We start from the raw sequence: 17,359 nt of genomic DNA, 5'->3' as shown, positions 1-17,359 counted from the left end.
GTACTGTCGCTATAAAATAAATCTTGATAAGTACTACTTAGATTTTTTATTATCCAAATTATTACTTGAACATACTTATGCTTTAACTATCATTGAGAAGAAGCGTAAAGTACGACCCGCTTGGTCGTTTTGATAATCTGAAAAAGAAAAATTGGTTTATAAGTCACAGTTTGGAAGAGCTTAGTAAAATAAATATTTCCAAACTAACTATAAGTATTAAGTACTCGATTAGTTTAGTTTAGTAGTTGCGTTCTGGTCATAGAATGGAAATATGCATTTGGACGTTCTACCTAAAAAGAAGTTACTGCTTTCGAAATTCTAGGTACCTACTTTATCACTACATTGTCTGCGTGTTTCGCAGTGTTAAGAAATGTTTTAATGAGAAAGTGTGGAATAGCAGACGGCACGTAAGGTGCCTTCCACGTGCTCGCAATTACGATGCCCACTCAACCGCGCGATTTCGTGCAAAAACGCGATATCCATAATGATGTAATGTATAATGTCCCTGAGAATACTCCAGATGTGAATACTGTTGTTGTATGTTTGTAGTTAATAGAATCAGTCTTTCCGGTGATTTCGTAAAAGACGATTTTAAGGGACAAATACGCAAAGATCAGACCTCATTACCTCAACAACTCCTCCGGACAGCATGAGAAGTGTATATAACTTAACTTAAGGTCCTATGTCCCGTAGATGGGGCAGAGGGCGTCCACAACAGTTCTCCATCGCGTTCGGTCTTGAGCTTCGCGTTTGATCTTGCTCCAAGTCTTGCTGATCTTCTTCGCCTCGTCTGCCACAGTGCGCCGCCACTGGAGCGACCACGTTTGCGTTTTCCTTGGGGCTTCCAATCCAGATCATGAGAAGTGTAAACCTATCCTCTATTTGCCTCTTATGATGACGATCGCTTGAAGATACTTATTTCACTTATTATTTTTTTAAATAAAAATAAAGGTTAAAAATACAATTTTCATAAAAATACAGCAAGCAATGAAACAAAAATAAATCAGCAGTGGGTTCTGGCTGGTGGATTCTGTAGTAAAATCGACGAAAAGTACAGTGACAGTTTTCTAATGGAAAATACCGTCGTCTCGGCTACAATAGTGTTACCATAGGACTTCCACCTTCCCGATTAACCAACGACCTTAAGAAGAAGCAGCTGTCTTCAGGCAGTGGTGGTGCAATTTGTGACGTTCTTTGGGGCTAATAAGTATCAGCGGACTGCCATTGACTGAAAAAATGATAATGATGAAATATCAATTGCGGCACATTGCGGTGTGTAAATATGAGTAATATTCAAAACCAGTTCAAATTAAGTAGCTAATAAAGGCTTGCAGTTACTTTAAGCAATTGTAGATACTACCTATACTAATAGAAATTTATTTTCTAGAAATTCTACATTGCCAATTGATTGGTATCTACTAAATTATAGACAACATAATTGCTAAGAAAGTGCAAACATGAAATTAAAAATAACCGAAGCTGCAATCAAAGTGACAAGGATCTATGTATTAAGCAATTAACAGAAACTTGCAATTAATAGCTAAACGTTTACCAAACTGCATGCATTTTTTATGAATGCACAATGTGGTTTGTTTTACACAATTCTTTCAATATTCACTTATTGCTACTGCAAAGAGATGACGTCTACACAAGCAAATGGAAATAGAGTAAGTAATGAAATACCTAGTAATTTAGCTTTAGTGAAATGAAAGAGCTAAGTTGCCGTTACATTTAAACAGTTAATTTTTAAAACCATAGGTCTCTTATAACTACGAGTTTTTTTTAAATTTTAGCGTTAACGCTAATTCTTAAGAATAGCATCTCAAACGAATACTTGTGACCGTCATAATTAATACTTTCAGGTTTACTCCCGCAGTGATTACGATGAAACATACAAACTCATCATCACAAATATCTTGGCCATAGTAGGAATCCGTATGACAAGAAAGGACTCAAAATATGCCAGGTAAAAACCTTTGCTCACGATAGAGTGACGTCACATCCCCCTGTGACTCTCCCCACCCCAACAGTCTTCGACGTGGTATCGCAGTAGCTCTCGGTTCACTTTTGCCTAGGCCATCACTGAGTACACTCGCCTAATTTCACAATTAACTTAAATAGGTGAAAATTGTGATACAATACTTACCTATGTAATAGGAGAAATAGAATCCCATACAATCAAGCATATCACAAATTAAGTCCATTTGAAAATTTATTAACCCAGCTAGGTAATTTATGAGCTTGGAAATGGGTCAGTCTGTAACTTTCTGCTTTCCGTCAAGTGATATTCCAAGAGCTTTCTCGTTGTGGATAAAAAATAGCTTATGATATTGAATTTTCAGGCTCGGTTGGAACGTTTTCTTCTGTTTCGGATTCGGAAACATGGTGGTAACTCTGTTCCTGGACCTGGTGACCTTCCAGGATGTGGTCAGGAGTGGTGTCGGGGAAGACGGGTACATAGTGTTTATGATGTTGCCCTGTATGGGGTATATGGCCTTAGGTTTGTATGGTTGTAAAATAGCATCTAAGTATTGCAACTTTCTAAAACCTAAATCTGGTACAGTGATTGCCGTCATCATAGACTTGGATGCATAAACTCGTACCTACCTACTTGATAGGATGCTACAGTATAAGATTTGAAACTTTCGTGTTCCATTTCAACTAAAATAGTAAGACACGGGGTACGAACGCGACGCGCCGCGAACCGCCAGTCTGCTTGTGACCACGGCTGCAGCATAGCAGCCGAAACGTCAAGCCATGAGTACATAATGTGTCTTACTATTTTAGGATGCTTCAGAGTTGAATACATGAGCCGTATTTTGTCACTCATTGACTCAAGATTGGTTCTATGCCTGGCCTCCAATTAAATGGCCAATAACTGTAACCAAACCAGGTACATTATGCAGCCACAAATTGTCTCCATTGATACCTAATGAAATGCCGGTCAAATTGTATAAAATAAGTAAGACCTACTAATTTGACAAACCTTAGTTCTTAAGTTTTATTTTTATTTTATTTTTCACGTTAAGAACACAGTCTGAATTTATATTATAATAACATCTCTTCGTGCAGCAATGCTAAAGACATACAAGATGGTATACAAGCGAGACGTGTTTGAGAACTTGATTTCTGAGCTTCGGGAGATGTGGCCTGAAGGGCTTGTGACGGAGGAGGAGCATACCATCATCAGAAAAGCTCTCAAAGAACTGAACATCATCGTTAAAGGTACTAACATTGTCAAAGGTACTTAGTAAGTAATGCAATGTAAAAACTTGTAATTTCCGAAAGGAAAATGCATGAGACCTTCGTAATTCTTCAAAAAAGCTTCTCCACTAAGTACTGAATAATTATGGAGAAGTTTAGTGTCCTTACTTGCCTGCATTATTCTCTCCTTACCTTAACCCGTTAACAGATCATTTCATCCACGAAGACGCGCCCCACCAATTTTTGGAGTTTGATCCGAGCAATCCGAGCGTCATTATTGTAGTGTGCGTATGCACTCATGGATAATTTAGCGTGTACCGATAACACTCAAACATTAGCGGAAGAATGGTGTGGCGCGTCTTCGTGGATGAAACGATCGGTTAAAAACTGTCAAGTCGTGTTGGAAATCATTGGGGGAAGTCTATGTTCAGGAGTGAACGTTCTGTGGCTGAAATAATGATGATGTGCTTTGTAAAAGTTATAAAAACCTCTTTGTTTTTCAGGGTACTACTGGTGCAACCTAGGCCTTGGGGTCAGCTTCATGGCCCCCTCATTCGTAGTGGCCATCAGGCGCATTTTCGGAGCTGACATCCCTCCAAGCTTACCGTACTTCTACTGGCTTCCATATGACCAGTCCCAGCCGGTTGCCTACGAGTTCACTTTGGTCATGAACACTTATCATAGTAAGACTTTGGCAACCTTGTGAATAAGTTATGGTACAAATCTATNAATGAAAGAGCTAAGTTGCCGTTACGTTTAAACAGTTAATTTTTAAAACCATAGGTCTCTTATAACGACGAGTTTTTTTTAAATTTTAGCGTTAACGCTAATTCTTAAGAATAGCATCTCAAACGAATACTTGTGACCGTCATAACTAATACTTCCAGGTTTACTCCCGCAGTGATTACGATGAAACATACAAACTCATCATCACAAATATCTTGGCCAAAGTAGGAATCCGTATGACAAGAAAGGACTCGAAATATGCCAGGTAAAAAATTTCACAGCACGAAAGAGTGACGTCACTATCAGATTGATCGACCTCCCCCTACGACTCTCCCCTCCCCTCTCTATGACTCCCCACTTCAACAGTCTTCATTGTAGGTAGTATCGCAGTAGCTCTCGGTTCACTTTTGCTTGGGCCGTCACCGAGTACACTCGCCTTATTTCACAAATTAACTTAAATACTCGTACGTGAAAAAATTGTGACAAAATAAGTAGTAAGTATATGTAGTAAGCAGTACATTGGCTGTGTTGGGATTAATAGAATTGGTATTGGGAGCAATGGAATCGCCTTAACTAAAAAAAAAAAATTTTTATTTACTTTTACAAGCAAGTACTTACATTAATCTAAGGCTGGGGCCTACCTAGTAAGTATATGGATATACCTGTGGCAGGAGGCCCCGCTCTTCTTACACTGGTTACGATAATTTAAGTACATAGGTAACTAAGTACTTTATAAGCTTGAAAATGGCTCAGTCTGACAGATTTAGCTTTAAGATATTGTTTTTCAGGCTCGGTTGGAACATTTTCTTCTGTTTCGGATTCGGAAACATGGTGGTAACTCTGTTCCTGGACCTGGTGACCTTCCAGGATGTGGTCAGGAGTGGTGTCGGGGAAGACGGGCACATAGTGTTTATGATGTTGCCCTGTATGGGATACATGGCCTTAGGTTTGTACAGTCGACTGCACAATCATTATTATTTTAGGTTGCTAGCTAAATTAAAAAGATGCTACAGCATTGAGATAGATATGCCGTAGTCATCTACGTACATCTTTGCCGTCGCCACAGAATTGTTTAAGACTTGGATCCACACTTAGCTTCAAATTGAATGTCCAATATCCAACATTTTGATGATGGCCGCTCAAAATGAGTACGACGTAAATTATTTGACCAATATTTGCTTTTTAAAAGTTGGACAGCCATTTGATAGGCGCAAGTTATTATTTTATTTTTCACGCTAAATCATCTTAACACAGAATTTTACTGTTGTTTTTATTTATTATTAATTACTCTTTATGCAGGAATGCTAAAGACGTACAAGATAGTATACAAGCGAGACGTATTTGAGAACTTGATTTCTGAGCTTCGGGAGATGTGGCCTGAAGGGCTTGTGACGGAAGAGGAACATACCATCATCCGAAAAGCTCTCAAAGAACTGAACATCATCGTTAAAGGTACTAACATTGTCAAAGGTAAGTACTTAGTAAGTAATGCAATGTGAAAACTTGCCATTTCTGAAAGGAAAATGCATGAGACCATCGTAATTATTCAAAAAAGCTTCTCCACTAAATAGGTACTGAATATTATGGAGAAGTGTCCTTACTTGCCTGCGTTATTCTCTCCTTACCTCAACCCGATAATAGATCGTTTCATCCACGAAGACGCGCCCCACCAATTTTTGGAGTTTGATCCGAGCAATCCGAGCGTCATTATTGTAGTGTGCGTATGCACTCATGGATAATTTAGCGTGTACCAATAACACTCAAACATTAGCGGAAGAATGGTGTGGCGCGTCTTCGTGAATGAAACGATCGTTTAAAAACTATCAAGTCGTGTTGGAAATCATTGGGAGAATGTCTATGTTCAGGAGTGAACGTTCTGTGGCTGAAATAATGATGATGTGCTTTGTAAAAGTTATAAAAACCTCTTTGTTTTTCAGGGTATTACTGGTGCAACCTAGGCCTTGGGGTCAGCTTCATAGCCCCCTCATTCGTAGTGGCCATCAGGCGCATTTTCGGGGCTGACATCCCTCCAAGCTTGCCTTACTTCTACTGGCTTCCATATGACCAGTTCCAGCCGGTTGCCTACGAGTTCACTCTGGTCATGAACACTTATCATAGTAAGACTTTGGCAACCTTGTGAATAAGTTGTGGTACAAATCTAACAAAATAAAGAATCGGACCGGAAGCGTAGTGTGGGCAGGCCCCTCAATAGGTGGACCGATGATCTGGTGAAGGTCGCGAATCTTGATGCGGGCAGCGCAGAACCGGTGGTTATGGAAATTCTTGTGAGGCCTTTGTCCAGCGTGGACGTCCTATGGCTGAAATGAACGAATGAACATAAGGCTATGTTCACATGTAACACGCGTTAACGCAGGTCAACGCGGAATTTTTATGGATAACGTGTGTTGCGAGGAGCTCGTCAGTCTGTTTCGATAGAGCTTAGAAAATGGACGTGGAAGAAGCTATTGCGATGGAAGCGCGCGCTCATCTGAACAGTCAACGGACGTTACATAGCTGTCAAAGCGCGCGTCAATGCGCGANCAGTACAAGTGACATTAATGTATATTATCTAACTAAAAGAAAGTAAATTCTTTAAATTGATTAAAGAGTTATAGTCAAAGGTGATGTTCACAATAAGTTCATGTGCCAAGTAAGCTTGAAGCTATATGTCTAGCCATAAAATATGGTATTTTATACACCAAATAATTAACTAAAATTTCTTGCAGTTAAAAAGTATAATGATAAAAATGAATACTTTCTTTTCACAATCAATGTAGAGAGGACTTGACATGGCGGAGCAATAGTGTAAATGAATCTAAGAATACTATTAGAAAAAATACTTAAATATCCGAGATATTTAGTGATGCTTCTATGACAGTATGGGGAGCTTCATGTGGTACAAGTCTTACAGGCGTAGTATGGTCAGAGGACAAACTAGGCTCTCATATAAATGCTCTTGAGTTAAAAGCTGCCTGTCTGCTTTGCATCAAAGTTAACAAAATACCAAATACTTCTTAGAATAGACAATGTTACTGCTATCCATATGTATAAACAGACTAGGTGGTATTCAATATCTACATTTACATAGCCTTGCAAAACAAATATGGCAATGGTGTGAATTAAGAGATATTTATAATCAGTTTATGTACATAAACACCAAAATTAATGTAATTGCAGTTTTTTGAATCAAGGAAACCACCAGGTAACATAGAGTGGGAAATTAATTACATTTTGAACAAATAACTTCAACCTTAGGAACACCATCCATAGATCTCTTCTTCTTCTTCTTTTATTTTGGCGACGGCTTGGTTTTGAGAACCATGATCTTCGCAATAAAGACTAACAAGAAATGTCATTGTTTTGTATCACCGCGTCCTGACCTGGATGCATTTGCAATTGATGCATTTACACTTTGTTGATATCAACTGAAGTTTCATATTAATTTCCAACATGATCCTTAAAACCGTGGAAAAAATAGTTTTCAGATAAAGGGCATAGGGGTAGTTCCATATTGGAACACCATATTATGTTCATGAGATAGCTAGTTCACAAACCATCAATTTTGAAACTTACTAAAGATTTACTTATATTACAAAATTCTAAAGAACCACACCCTGTGCACAAGAACCTAGACTGATGGCAGGAGTATTATCAGGCAGGCCTTCATAAAATCTGGAATCAGTGAGATTATGAGATCCGAGATCATGTCAGTGTCTATATCTGTTAATACATTAAAACAATACCAACCATGTATTGTAGCATGGACTAAGTATGCACAAGAATTATGGCTATCAACAAATAAGCCAAGCTTTCCAGATGTTATTACTTATTTAACTAAAAAGTTTCATGAGGTATTGTCATAAGGTAGTTTGAACTATATTAGATCAGCATTGTCATTAATTTTATAGGTACTCACCTCGACGAAACAGATGAAAATATCAAAAGATTGTTTAAAGGATTCTTTAAGTTAAGACCTAGTGCTCCTAAATATAATGATACATGGGATGTATCCACAGTTCTTAAGTATAGGTATTGAAATGGAATATAAAAATAGACTGCTATATTGTAATTTTAGCCACATGTCAAAGAATGCGAACATTAAATTTAATTGAAATAAACAACATAGTTATTAAGGATGATTGTGTAACAATTAAAATTGATAAATTAAATTAAAATTAATAAAGACCTCTGGTCAAGTCTGATACGTGTCAGCCATTTACATTACCTTTCTTTAGGGATAAAGTAGAGATCTGTCCTGCTCAAGCACTTAGTGATTAGTTTGGTGCAATAAAACATCTTAGAAAACCACACAAAAAGGTTTCCTCCAGCACAATCAGCTGTTGGATAGAGACGTGCATGACAGAAAGTGGTATAGACACATCAATCTTTACCATACATTCATAGCATTAGGCACGCTACAACATCTGCAATGTTAAAAAAAAAAAAAAAAAAGTGATAATATTGAAGTTATACGGAGAACAGCTGCTTGGTCTGGGGAATCCACAAACAGTATTTTGAAGGTGTTACAATAGACTCATTATAAATAATAGTTACTTTGCAGTGAACATTTTTAGAAATTAATAAGTTTATATGAATGCTATTTAGCTCATAAGAAAAATATGTCTGATTAAGTAGTGATAAGGGTAATAGTTACTAATTAATGAAACTTTGAATAAAACAATACTTTTTTTACTTGAACATGTTTGTTTAATTTTACAATTTGAACATGTTTGGTTAATTTTACAATTTGAACATGTTTGTTTAATTTTACAATTTGAACATGTTTGTTTAATTTTACAACTTTTATCTTTGAACATCTACACTAGTTATCTTTCATCATCGAGGACGAGACAACAACGAGCATAATTAATAGTCAAACGAACTTACCTGTACGTGAAGTTCGACTGTAATTATGCGAAGTTGTTGTCTCGTCCGAAGATGATGAGTCCCACCCAAACCCTTGGTTATTGTAATAATTAAGAGTAAGTAATTACAAAACGCCCCAGTTGTAAAATTAAACCTAATTACTTTAAACTTGAATGAGTTGACAGGTATAGATGGCGTGGTGGGACCTAGGTACGACTGCGTTCAGAAATATTTTATTTTAGCTTTAAAATTGTGTGACGCCAGAGGATGTAAGCCGGGACTACACTAGTTATCTTTCATCATCTTCGGACGAGACAACAACTTCGCATAATTACAGTCGAACTTCACGTACAGGTAAGTTCGTTTGACTATTAATCGCCTGCGTCTAGACAATTTTTCTCTGATTGCCGCGTCAACGCTCGCTGACACGCGTTAACGCGCGCTCATGTGATCGATTGTATGGTAGGTAAATATACCACAAGTAAATACTACGATGTCTAGTCGCGCGATTTGAAAACGCGCGTCAAATTTTTGCCAAATCGAAATCGAATGCACAGCGTTCAATAGAGCTCTGTGGTTGGTTTGTATGTCACCCTGTGCGTCCACGCGCACTGTGAGACCTCATAGTAATGTTTGTGAATACGGGCGTTAGTCGTGGAACAGGCACTATGTTTTTACCATTATCATTTATCACTCATCACGTTTTTCCTTTTCAGCTCTGTTAACGCTATGGTACATGCTCGCTGGTGATCTTCTGTTCTGCGTATTTCTTAGCCACATCACCACCCAGTTTGATTTGATGAGCGTCCGAATCACGAGGCTTTTCCATGTGCCGGTAGACCAGCAGCTCATACCTGAATATCCGTTAGGTAAAAGCTAAGTTTCCAAAAACTTAACCCAAGTATCCGAAAACGTAACTTTGTATAAAAAGATCCTGAGCCTTCCATCACACAAAATCATGGTACATTTTATTTTCAGGACAGCAAATTAAAGATTTTCCGGAAAATGGACACCTTCCTCGACTAAGTAACAATGAAATAAATTCTAAGCAAGAAAATGAGCTGAAGAAAATTATAGTGCGACATAATGCATTGATCAGGTGAAACTTCAATATTTTGTTTAACTAAAAATAACAATTATTATTACATTACTATATGAATTAATCACAACTTATTATTTTATTTGCCGTAGATTATCTGGAGACGTAGAGGATTTATTCAGCTTTGCTATATTCATAAACTTCTTCAACAGCTCTATTATTATCTGTTTCTGTGGATTTTGCTGTGTTGTAAGTCTAAATTCTAAATCATGAACATAATAATATTTACTGGTCATTTTTTAAAACCTTTGAATCCCTCATCGCAAAATAAATTGTAGAGCCAAATTAGAACGAGAAAATTAATATACCCACTGCGAAGTCACAATATAATAGTTTAACGAACATACTGCTAAAAGAAACCTGTAATTAAAATTGAATTTCATTAAGGCTTGGTAGACAAACGACTTCTGATAGGAAGGCGCTGGATGCAGGCCTCTGCCAGCCAATTTGGAAATCATTGGGAGAGACTTTATGTTCAGCAGTGGACGTCCTGTGGCTGAAATGATGATGAGGAAAAGGCTTGAATCCCTCTGTGCATAGTTTCAGAATAGACAGGACCTTCGATGACTTTTTACCATGTTACAGATGATTGAAAAGTGGAACTCGTTGATGTACAAGACGTTTCTAGCTACCTCCCTTTCACAGACGTGGCTTTTGTGCTGGCATGGTCAAAAACTATTGGAATCTGTAAGTGAAATATCCTTTGATAGTAGCTATAGATAACTTTGCAGCATAATTATTATAATGGGCTTTAAAGCTTCAACCACACCAACGCGTCACACAGATCGCCATCCCCGACGCGATCATAGGCCAATGACAGGTTGCGCGGACTGTCATGGGTCGAAGCATAAGTCAAATCGACCTATAAACGTGCTTTATTTTACAGAAAGTTTCTATGTTTTCTCGCTTTAACCGCTGAACCAATTTTTAGTTTAATTTTACAAGTGTCACGTTATTATGTGTTTTGCAGAGTGAAAGAGTGGCAGATGCTTTGTATAATAGTGGATGGTATACCGCAGCTAATGGAATAAAGAAGTCTATTCTAATAATGATTCACAGGTAACCCACTTAAAATATCATTTTAGGAAAATATTTTATTTTATCTTTCAAAAAGCTTCCGCAGCAGACCAGCTTCTTGACATTCCCTTCAAGCATGTCAAGATAAATTTTAAGTCCATTGGCGCAGTGGCCCACTAATATTTTTTTCTTGTTCTGTTGTTATTGTTTATAAATTGTGCTTACTGTGTTCAATAAAGTCCATTCTATTCTATTCTATTCTATTCTATTCTAAATTCNCTAAATTATTTGTAACTTGTGCTATCAGCCAACTTTTAGTAAAGAAAATGAGTAGATTTTTTAAAAATGTAACTTACATTTTACAGATCTCAGAAAAATGTTTACGTAACAACTTATGGATTCTCAATTATTTGTTTAGCAAGCTACACCACTGTAAGTATTTTAAAGCCTTGTAATTTAATTACAATGAGAACTCTGTATTTTTGTAATGATTAAAAACACCTTTTTTCAGATTATCAAGACTGCTTGGTCGTACTTCACGCTTCTTCTCAATACTTATAACCCATAGACAGGGTTAGGCAAATGTTCTGGTAATAATTTAGTAGATTAGATAATAAAACACAAATATGCAGATTTATCAGCGTTTATTCATTTACCTAAAGATTTATAATAAAATTTTATCATCTATAGCTACTAAATGCAATACCTAACCTTCCCTTGAAACCAACCATCAGAAAATTACTAGAATTAAATTAGTTATATTGGTTTTCAATCACCCCAAATGAGTAAAAATGTTATAAAAGACTAGTTCTAATTCCGTTTCTCAATGCTGACGTAGTAACCTGACGCTGGTTTTAGCATTACGTCCAATTTCAATTCCAGTTGTGTGTGGTCACCCTTGAAGCGGTATTTACGGAGAACATGAGCGAGGGTTGTTTTTATCGACACGTAGGCGTAGGTTTTGCCTGAAATATAATAACTCGTAAAAACTCTATATTAATAGACTAAAATAGAACCGCCCTCATTCTTTCCGTCGATGTCGTAAGAGGCAAGAGAGGCGACTAACGTCAGGTCCCCCTAACCTGCCTGCCAGTGAGGAGTGCAGGCCAAATCCTCTATTTGCTTCTGGTAAATTGGAACTGACGGCCAATGGAGCAGCAAGGTTCTAGAGTGGAGGCCACGTACCACAAAGCGCAGCGTAGGACGTCCACAAGGTAGACCGACGACCTCAAAAAGTAGCAGGAAGGCGCTGGATGCAGGCCGCCACCAAGCGGTCATTGTGAAAATCATTGGGGAAGGCCTATGTTCAGTAGTGGACATCCTATGGCTGAAATGATGATGAGGATGAAATTGGAAAGCACTGTGCGACTAAGTCATTGAAATGGGGATGAAATGTTGAGACCTGATACTGAAATTCACGCGGTCAATAGCTGTTTCCCTAAAACAAGTTTTAGTATTATAAAACCTACCAATACAATTCCTCCTGCCTAAGCCAAAGGTAGCAAACACGTTTGGGTTTTCTGGCAGCGTGGCCGGGTCCAGCCACCGGTCCGGGTTGAATTGGTCCACATCAGCCCCCCATATGGGGTGCCTGAGAATCTTGAACAGAAACAAGAAGCAGGAACGACCAGCTGCTAGCGTGTAGTTTTCTGGAAGTTTAATGGGTGTTTCGAACATGATACAATATTGTACAGTCTGACATATCCCGCAGAATTGCTAAAGTGGCAGTGGCTCGGACACATAGCTCGAAGAGCTGATGTCCGTTGAGACAGAAAAGTTCACGGGTGGCGACTGCGGACGGAAAGACCTGGGCAAGTCTCCCATTAGGTGAACCGACGATCTGGTGTAGGTCGCGGGAAGTACCTAGATTGTGGAAATCCTTGAGGGACGCCTTTGTATCGCAGTGGACGTCTTTTGGCTGAAACTAACGAACGATGTTTGGTCCCCCAAAAAGTAGATTCATGATCCTCTTTTCGTTTAACATTATTGTTGCTACATTATGTTTCAGTATTTACTATCCCTTACTCAATTGCAAATTTCTGTCCAGCCGCCTGGCCATCACCGGCACAATCGGGTATAACCTCATGCTCTCCTTAAGGACTGCCTCCAAGTACACCAGTTGGGAAAGATCGTGTTTCTCCACATCACGATCTGAGTCACCAAACACCTCTTTTAATCTGGAAGGTATAGATAATTTGGTAGTTGAAACAAATAATATAATACTTTTTGTAGGTACATTAATAACAACATTTTTGAATGTCGATAAGAACCTCAATATATTACAACAAAAGCACACCAAGACGTGTTGGGATTGGGAGAAGTGTAGGCGAAATGCTCCTTATGCCTGGTAACATAATTTTTTTTATAAAACATGCAAGCCTCCCACTCGGTGAACTGATGATCTAGAGAAGGTCGCGAGACGTCGAGACGCGAGTACCTATACGTCCTCTGGCTAAAATATGATGATGATTACCTGATGTTGGTGATGATGATACTTACTCCTGGTAGACCTTCTCCTGCGCCTCAGGGTGGGATCCCACCAATAGAAGTGTGAACATTAACACGGCGGCGGTCGTGTCGTAGCCGCCCACAATCATCGTGTCCACGTGTTCTCTTATCTCTTTGTCGTTCATCACTCCCTTCTCCACGGATAACTCAAGGAGTAGATCCATGAGGGCTTTGAATTTTTTGCCTAGAATTTCGAAGCTGACATTAATCTTTCGAATCAGTGGCAGGGTTGCTATTAAGTTTTTAAAAAAGCTATTTTTCCCCCCTGAATTAAAATTTAATGTGCTCACCTGAAGTATTTCCAGTTGTTCTATCAGAGAGTGTGTTGTTGCTGTTGAATTCAGTTTTTCTTATTTTGAGCACCTACAAATTAATAAAGAACGTTAAGAATGAGTGACATTGATTACCAGAGCGTTTTTGACATTTCGTTTGCCTCCTATCCTCAGATCATAGAAAGGGAACTGCTATCCCATAAAAAACATTCTATACATTGCCTAGATAAAGAATGCTGGATTTATACACTTACACATTGCTGGTAACATACACTCGGCGTCAAAAAAAAGAAATAGAAATCAAAATCTACGACCTTTGGGTGCTCACAACCTACTCACGGTATTAGACATATTGTGCAGTATCTTCAAACAAGCGTCCTGCTTCTTCTTCAAGTTGCTCCATCTGAAGGTGTAATCGCTGTGCAGCCAGAACTTCCGGAAGCGGTCCACTATGGTGCCGAACATCTCCTCTGCCGCTGTCACGTACTGGCTGTTGAGAATCGTATCGTCTGTAAAGTCCACGCCAAGGGCTGACACTGGAATGGAACAAATTATTCTCAGTTTTACTTTAAAGTCCGGTCGCCGAGCAGATGATTGCGGCCGCCCGTCGCACAGTCGCGACAGATATATAATTACGCGCGAGCGATAAGGATGGGTAGCTTGGGGTCTTTGGACGAAATTCCATGTGCTCGGCGACCGGACTTTACTTATGAACAGTAATGTGTAGTGCACGTGACATTTCTATTTCTTTTCAAAAATAAATGAATGTTTTCTAAAATGTCTCTGGGGTNCTATCTACAGTACCTATTAAAAGTACTTTCCTCCAGTTGTCATTACAAAATTCCACCCTGTATATACTCACAGCATGTGGTCTCAAGAGTATTAAGCTTAGTATACTCCCAGTGGTCGAAAGGGCCCTTCCCTACTTCTGTCTCCAAGTCCTTTACCAGTTTCCGTGCCTGTTTATTAAATACACCCATGAAACTGTCCATCACAGTCTGACTGAAGGCCGGATTCAGCAGCTTTCTTTGATTCTTCCAACTTATCGCTGGAGACATACAAAATGACACTACTTATTTACTGTTTTTACCAAGCAGTGGCAAAATTTGGTGTAGGTACACATTAATAGTGTACAACCCGATCGAGCTAAATGCGCTCTCCCTCCCACTTGCGTTCTCCCCGTTCGTACCAGAACATCGATGTGACGTCACAGCCCCAGGTACGCAGTTAACTCGACCGGGTTGTAGTTGTGTTGCTCTTACGTTTGGCTGTAATAAGTCCGTCCCCGATCCATGGTTTTCCAAAGTCATAGATGCCGTCCTTCTCTAAAGTGGCGTTGGTTATCGCGAAGACATCATCAGGATCCGTCACAGCTGAAAAAGTAAACAAGTTCCTACATACCCGTCTCCGTTTCAGTAAATACAGATAGATGTTAAGCTTCAACCACACCAACGCGTGCACATCGTCATCGCCGGCACGATCAGGCGCGATCATAGGCCAATGACAGGTCGCGAGATCCAAGACAGTTCGCGCGACCTGTCATTGGCGTCGGCGATGGCGATCAGAGCCCCGATTAGGGTAATTTTTAACGTCAACAATCCAGACACGCTTCTCGATTCTGCGATACGATTGGTCGTTCAACAGCGTACGTCAGCTGATTTGACCAATCGTATCGCAGAATCAGAAACGGGTCTGGATTGTAGACGTTATAAAAGTTACCGTAATCGGGGCTCTGCACGCGTTGGTGTGGTTGAAGCATTACTTTGGCACAAGCACAACATTTTTTTAATTTCTAAATAAACTATGAAATGAGCTGTTTCATCTAACTGACAGTCAAATATTTGTAAAAATATATTTGTTGTATGTTTAAGGGTACTTTTTCTGTGCTTTCACCATTTACAACCCGGTTAACTGCGCACTTGGCAGCTGTATGTTGCTCTTGGAGTATGAGTATTCTTTGGTATGTTGCGTCACTGGTACGGATGGTGCAAACGCGGGGAAGTGTCAGGTAAGTGGGAGGGAGAGTCGCAGTTAACTCGATCGGGTTGTGGACTCCTATTTTTTTTTTCTGATGAACCTAAGCATGTGTTTTTAGGTTTTATATCTTTTTTGTAAATACAGTATAATAGAACTCACCATAAATAGTCCTAGGCCCAATTGAAGCTGAAATTACCCCGCCTCTAGCATAACTCTTGTTGCCAAAATCATTTATGACACGCCACAGACCTGAAAAGTTGTACAAGTTCATGTAACACATCTGTATTTCCGATGATTTTGGACTAAGTAAACAATATTTCTTGTTTCTTTCTTTCTTTCTAGTTAACGGTATAGATTGTAGATAGATTAGTTACTTCAAAAGTAATGGTCGTTCAATTGAAGTTTAATTTATTTTCTTCGTAAATCAATTAAGTTACTGATTCTGAGTAGCTCCTAAAAATTTGACTAATCACCGCGTATATTAAAATTATCACTTTAGTCAGTGCTAATAAAAAACTTATGAACCCATAAAATGTGCTTAATTTGACCGCTACGCGCTATGACCTTAAAATGACTTGATATGTTCGTATTTGGTAAACACGTCATAATTTACATATTATTATTAGGCAATGCAAAAATTCATGAATATAAAGTTGTTGTCAAATGTTAATAACGCTGAGGCAATTTTATATCAAACTGTGCTGCAATCCGAGTGTTCGAGCCAGAAAAAATTATTTACGTAATGAAAACTTTATTTTTAAAATCAATTAGTATTACAAATTATGCAACTGACGTATTTTAAATATTTTAGAAAAAACATACATTTATATGTTTTATAACATTTTGTATTTAACTATCAAACTTCCCTTCAGGTTCGGGATTATTCCCACCTCTCGTTCCCACCGCACTTAGGGTTGCCAGGTCCAAAAAAGCGTTCGCTTGATATTCTCGTCTTTAGCTTGGCGCAGCAGCCACATAAAAAGCCGGACAAGCCAATATTTAGCCGGACCAGACGAGACCGTAAAAAGCCAAACATGTCCGGCTAAAGCCGGATTGTGACCTGGCAACCCTAACCGCACTGCAACTTCTGAGTAGCCACCATCTACAGCTTGACCGCCAATAAAAACCAAACCAATAAGGTCAAGTATGTGCCAGGGGAAAGTCAAACTGTCATTGGACCCGCAACGAAATGAATCAGAAGAACATAGGAGTTTCTCTTTAAGTTGTTACAATTTTTTAAGGATGTCGAAAGAAAAACTTACGGCTGCTGTCTCCCACGAATTTAAGAGCATGTCCCAATAAAGGCAGGCCTCCAGGACACTTTGGGGGTTCGTTGTCCGTGTCAGGACAACTCTTCTTCCACAGATAGTAAGAGAACAACACACACGCCACACATACTAGTATCGGTACTAGGAACGTCATTGTGAATTATTATTGAGCTTAATTATAAGATATATAATAATAATAACAAATAGTTTAATAGATGACGATCGGTCAGTTTCAATAGTTGTTATCAGAACAAGCTCTAACCAGTAAATAAAAAATCTAAGGTTGATTGCGAAAAAAACAGGTACCTATGTATGTATTTGGCGACTTTAACTTTTCGTTGTGCATTTTTAGCGAGTTTTTATTCGTACAGTCGATGAGAGAAGTTTATTTTTCGTTTTTTATTTTATTTTATAGGACAACT

At 38.7% G+C, this 17,359-nt stretch overlaps 2 protein-coding genes across 2 annotated transcripts; one reads left to right on the top strand and one right to left on the bottom strand.

Moving 5' to 3' along the window:
• Positions 1-1,637: 1,637 nt before the first annotated feature.
• On the top strand, positions 1,638-11,549 carry LOC114354148 (odorant receptor 85b). The gene is made up of 12 exons (XM_028306408.1): positions 1,638-1,667; positions 1,863-1,966; positions 2,343-2,500; positions 3,073-3,225; positions 3,708-3,887; positions 9,513-9,665; positions 9,775-9,895; positions 9,988-10,084; positions 10,481-10,582; positions 10,866-10,954; positions 11,278-11,344; positions 11,424-11,549. The coding sequence occupies exons 1-12, from the start codon at positions 1,638-1,640 to the stop codon at positions 11,478-11,480; spliced, it is 1,311 nt and encodes a 436-aa protein (XP_028162209.1). The 3' UTR covers positions 11,481-11,549.
• Positions 11,540-17,195, bottom strand: LOC114354146 (cytochrome P450 4C1-like). Its single transcript, XM_028306406.1, has 10 exons — positions 16,932-17,195; positions 15,829-15,918; positions 14,955-15,065; positions 14,555-14,740; positions 14,032-14,228; positions 13,711-13,783; positions 13,412-13,604; positions 12,938-13,089; positions 12,382-12,561; positions 11,540-11,877 (listed from the first exon to the last, which is right to left on the bottom strand). Exons 1-10 carry the CDS (start codon positions 17,089-17,091, stop codon positions 11,723-11,725), a joined length of 1,497 nt encoding a protein of 498 aa, XP_028162207.1. The 5' UTR covers positions 17,092-17,195; the 3' UTR covers positions 11,540-11,722.
• Positions 17,196-17,359: the final 164 nt, after the last annotated feature.

The sequence above is a fragment of the Ostrinia furnacalis genome, unplaced genomic scaffold (genome assembly GCF_004193835.3).
Source record: "Ostrinia furnacalis isolate ACB-3 unplaced genomic scaffold, ASM419383v2 OfSCF1926, whole genome shotgun sequence".
NCBI classification, from domain to species: Eukaryota; Metazoa; Arthropoda; class Insecta; order Lepidoptera; family Crambidae; genus Ostrinia; species Ostrinia furnacalis.
Note: the sequence above shows the minus strand (reverse complement) of the source record. Positions and strands in the feature narration are given on the sequence as shown.

What these genes read in the sequence shown, in the direction of transcription:
- LOC114354148 (XM_028306408.1), top strand. Translation starts at nt 1,638, where the DNA reads ATGACGTCTACACAAGCAAATGGAAATAGA. An exon ending in AAGGACTCAAAATATGCCAG is followed by an intron (nt 1,967 to 2,342) that starts GTAAAAACCTTT and finishes TTGAATTTTCAG; the next exon opens with GCTCGGTTGGAACGTTTTCT. An exon ending in GTCAAAAACTATTGGAATCT is followed by an intron (nt 10,583 to 10,865) that starts GTAAGTGAAATA and finishes TGTGTTTTGCAG; the next exon opens with AGTGAAAGAGTGGCAGATGC.
- LOC114354146 (XM_028306406.1), bottom strand. Translation starts at nt 17,091, where the DNA reads ATGACGTTCCTAGTACCGATACTAGTATGTGTGGCGTGTGTGTTGTTC. An exon ending in ATTCGTGGGAGACAGCAGCC is followed by an intron (nt 15,919 to 16,931) that starts GTAAGTTTTTCT and finishes ACAACTTTTCAG; the next exon opens with GTCTGTGGCGTGTCATAAAT. An exon ending in CGGACTTATTACAGCCAAAC is followed by an intron (nt 14,741 to 14,954) that starts GTAAGAGCAACA and finishes GTATGTCTCCAG; the next exon opens with CGATAAGTTGGAAGAATCAA.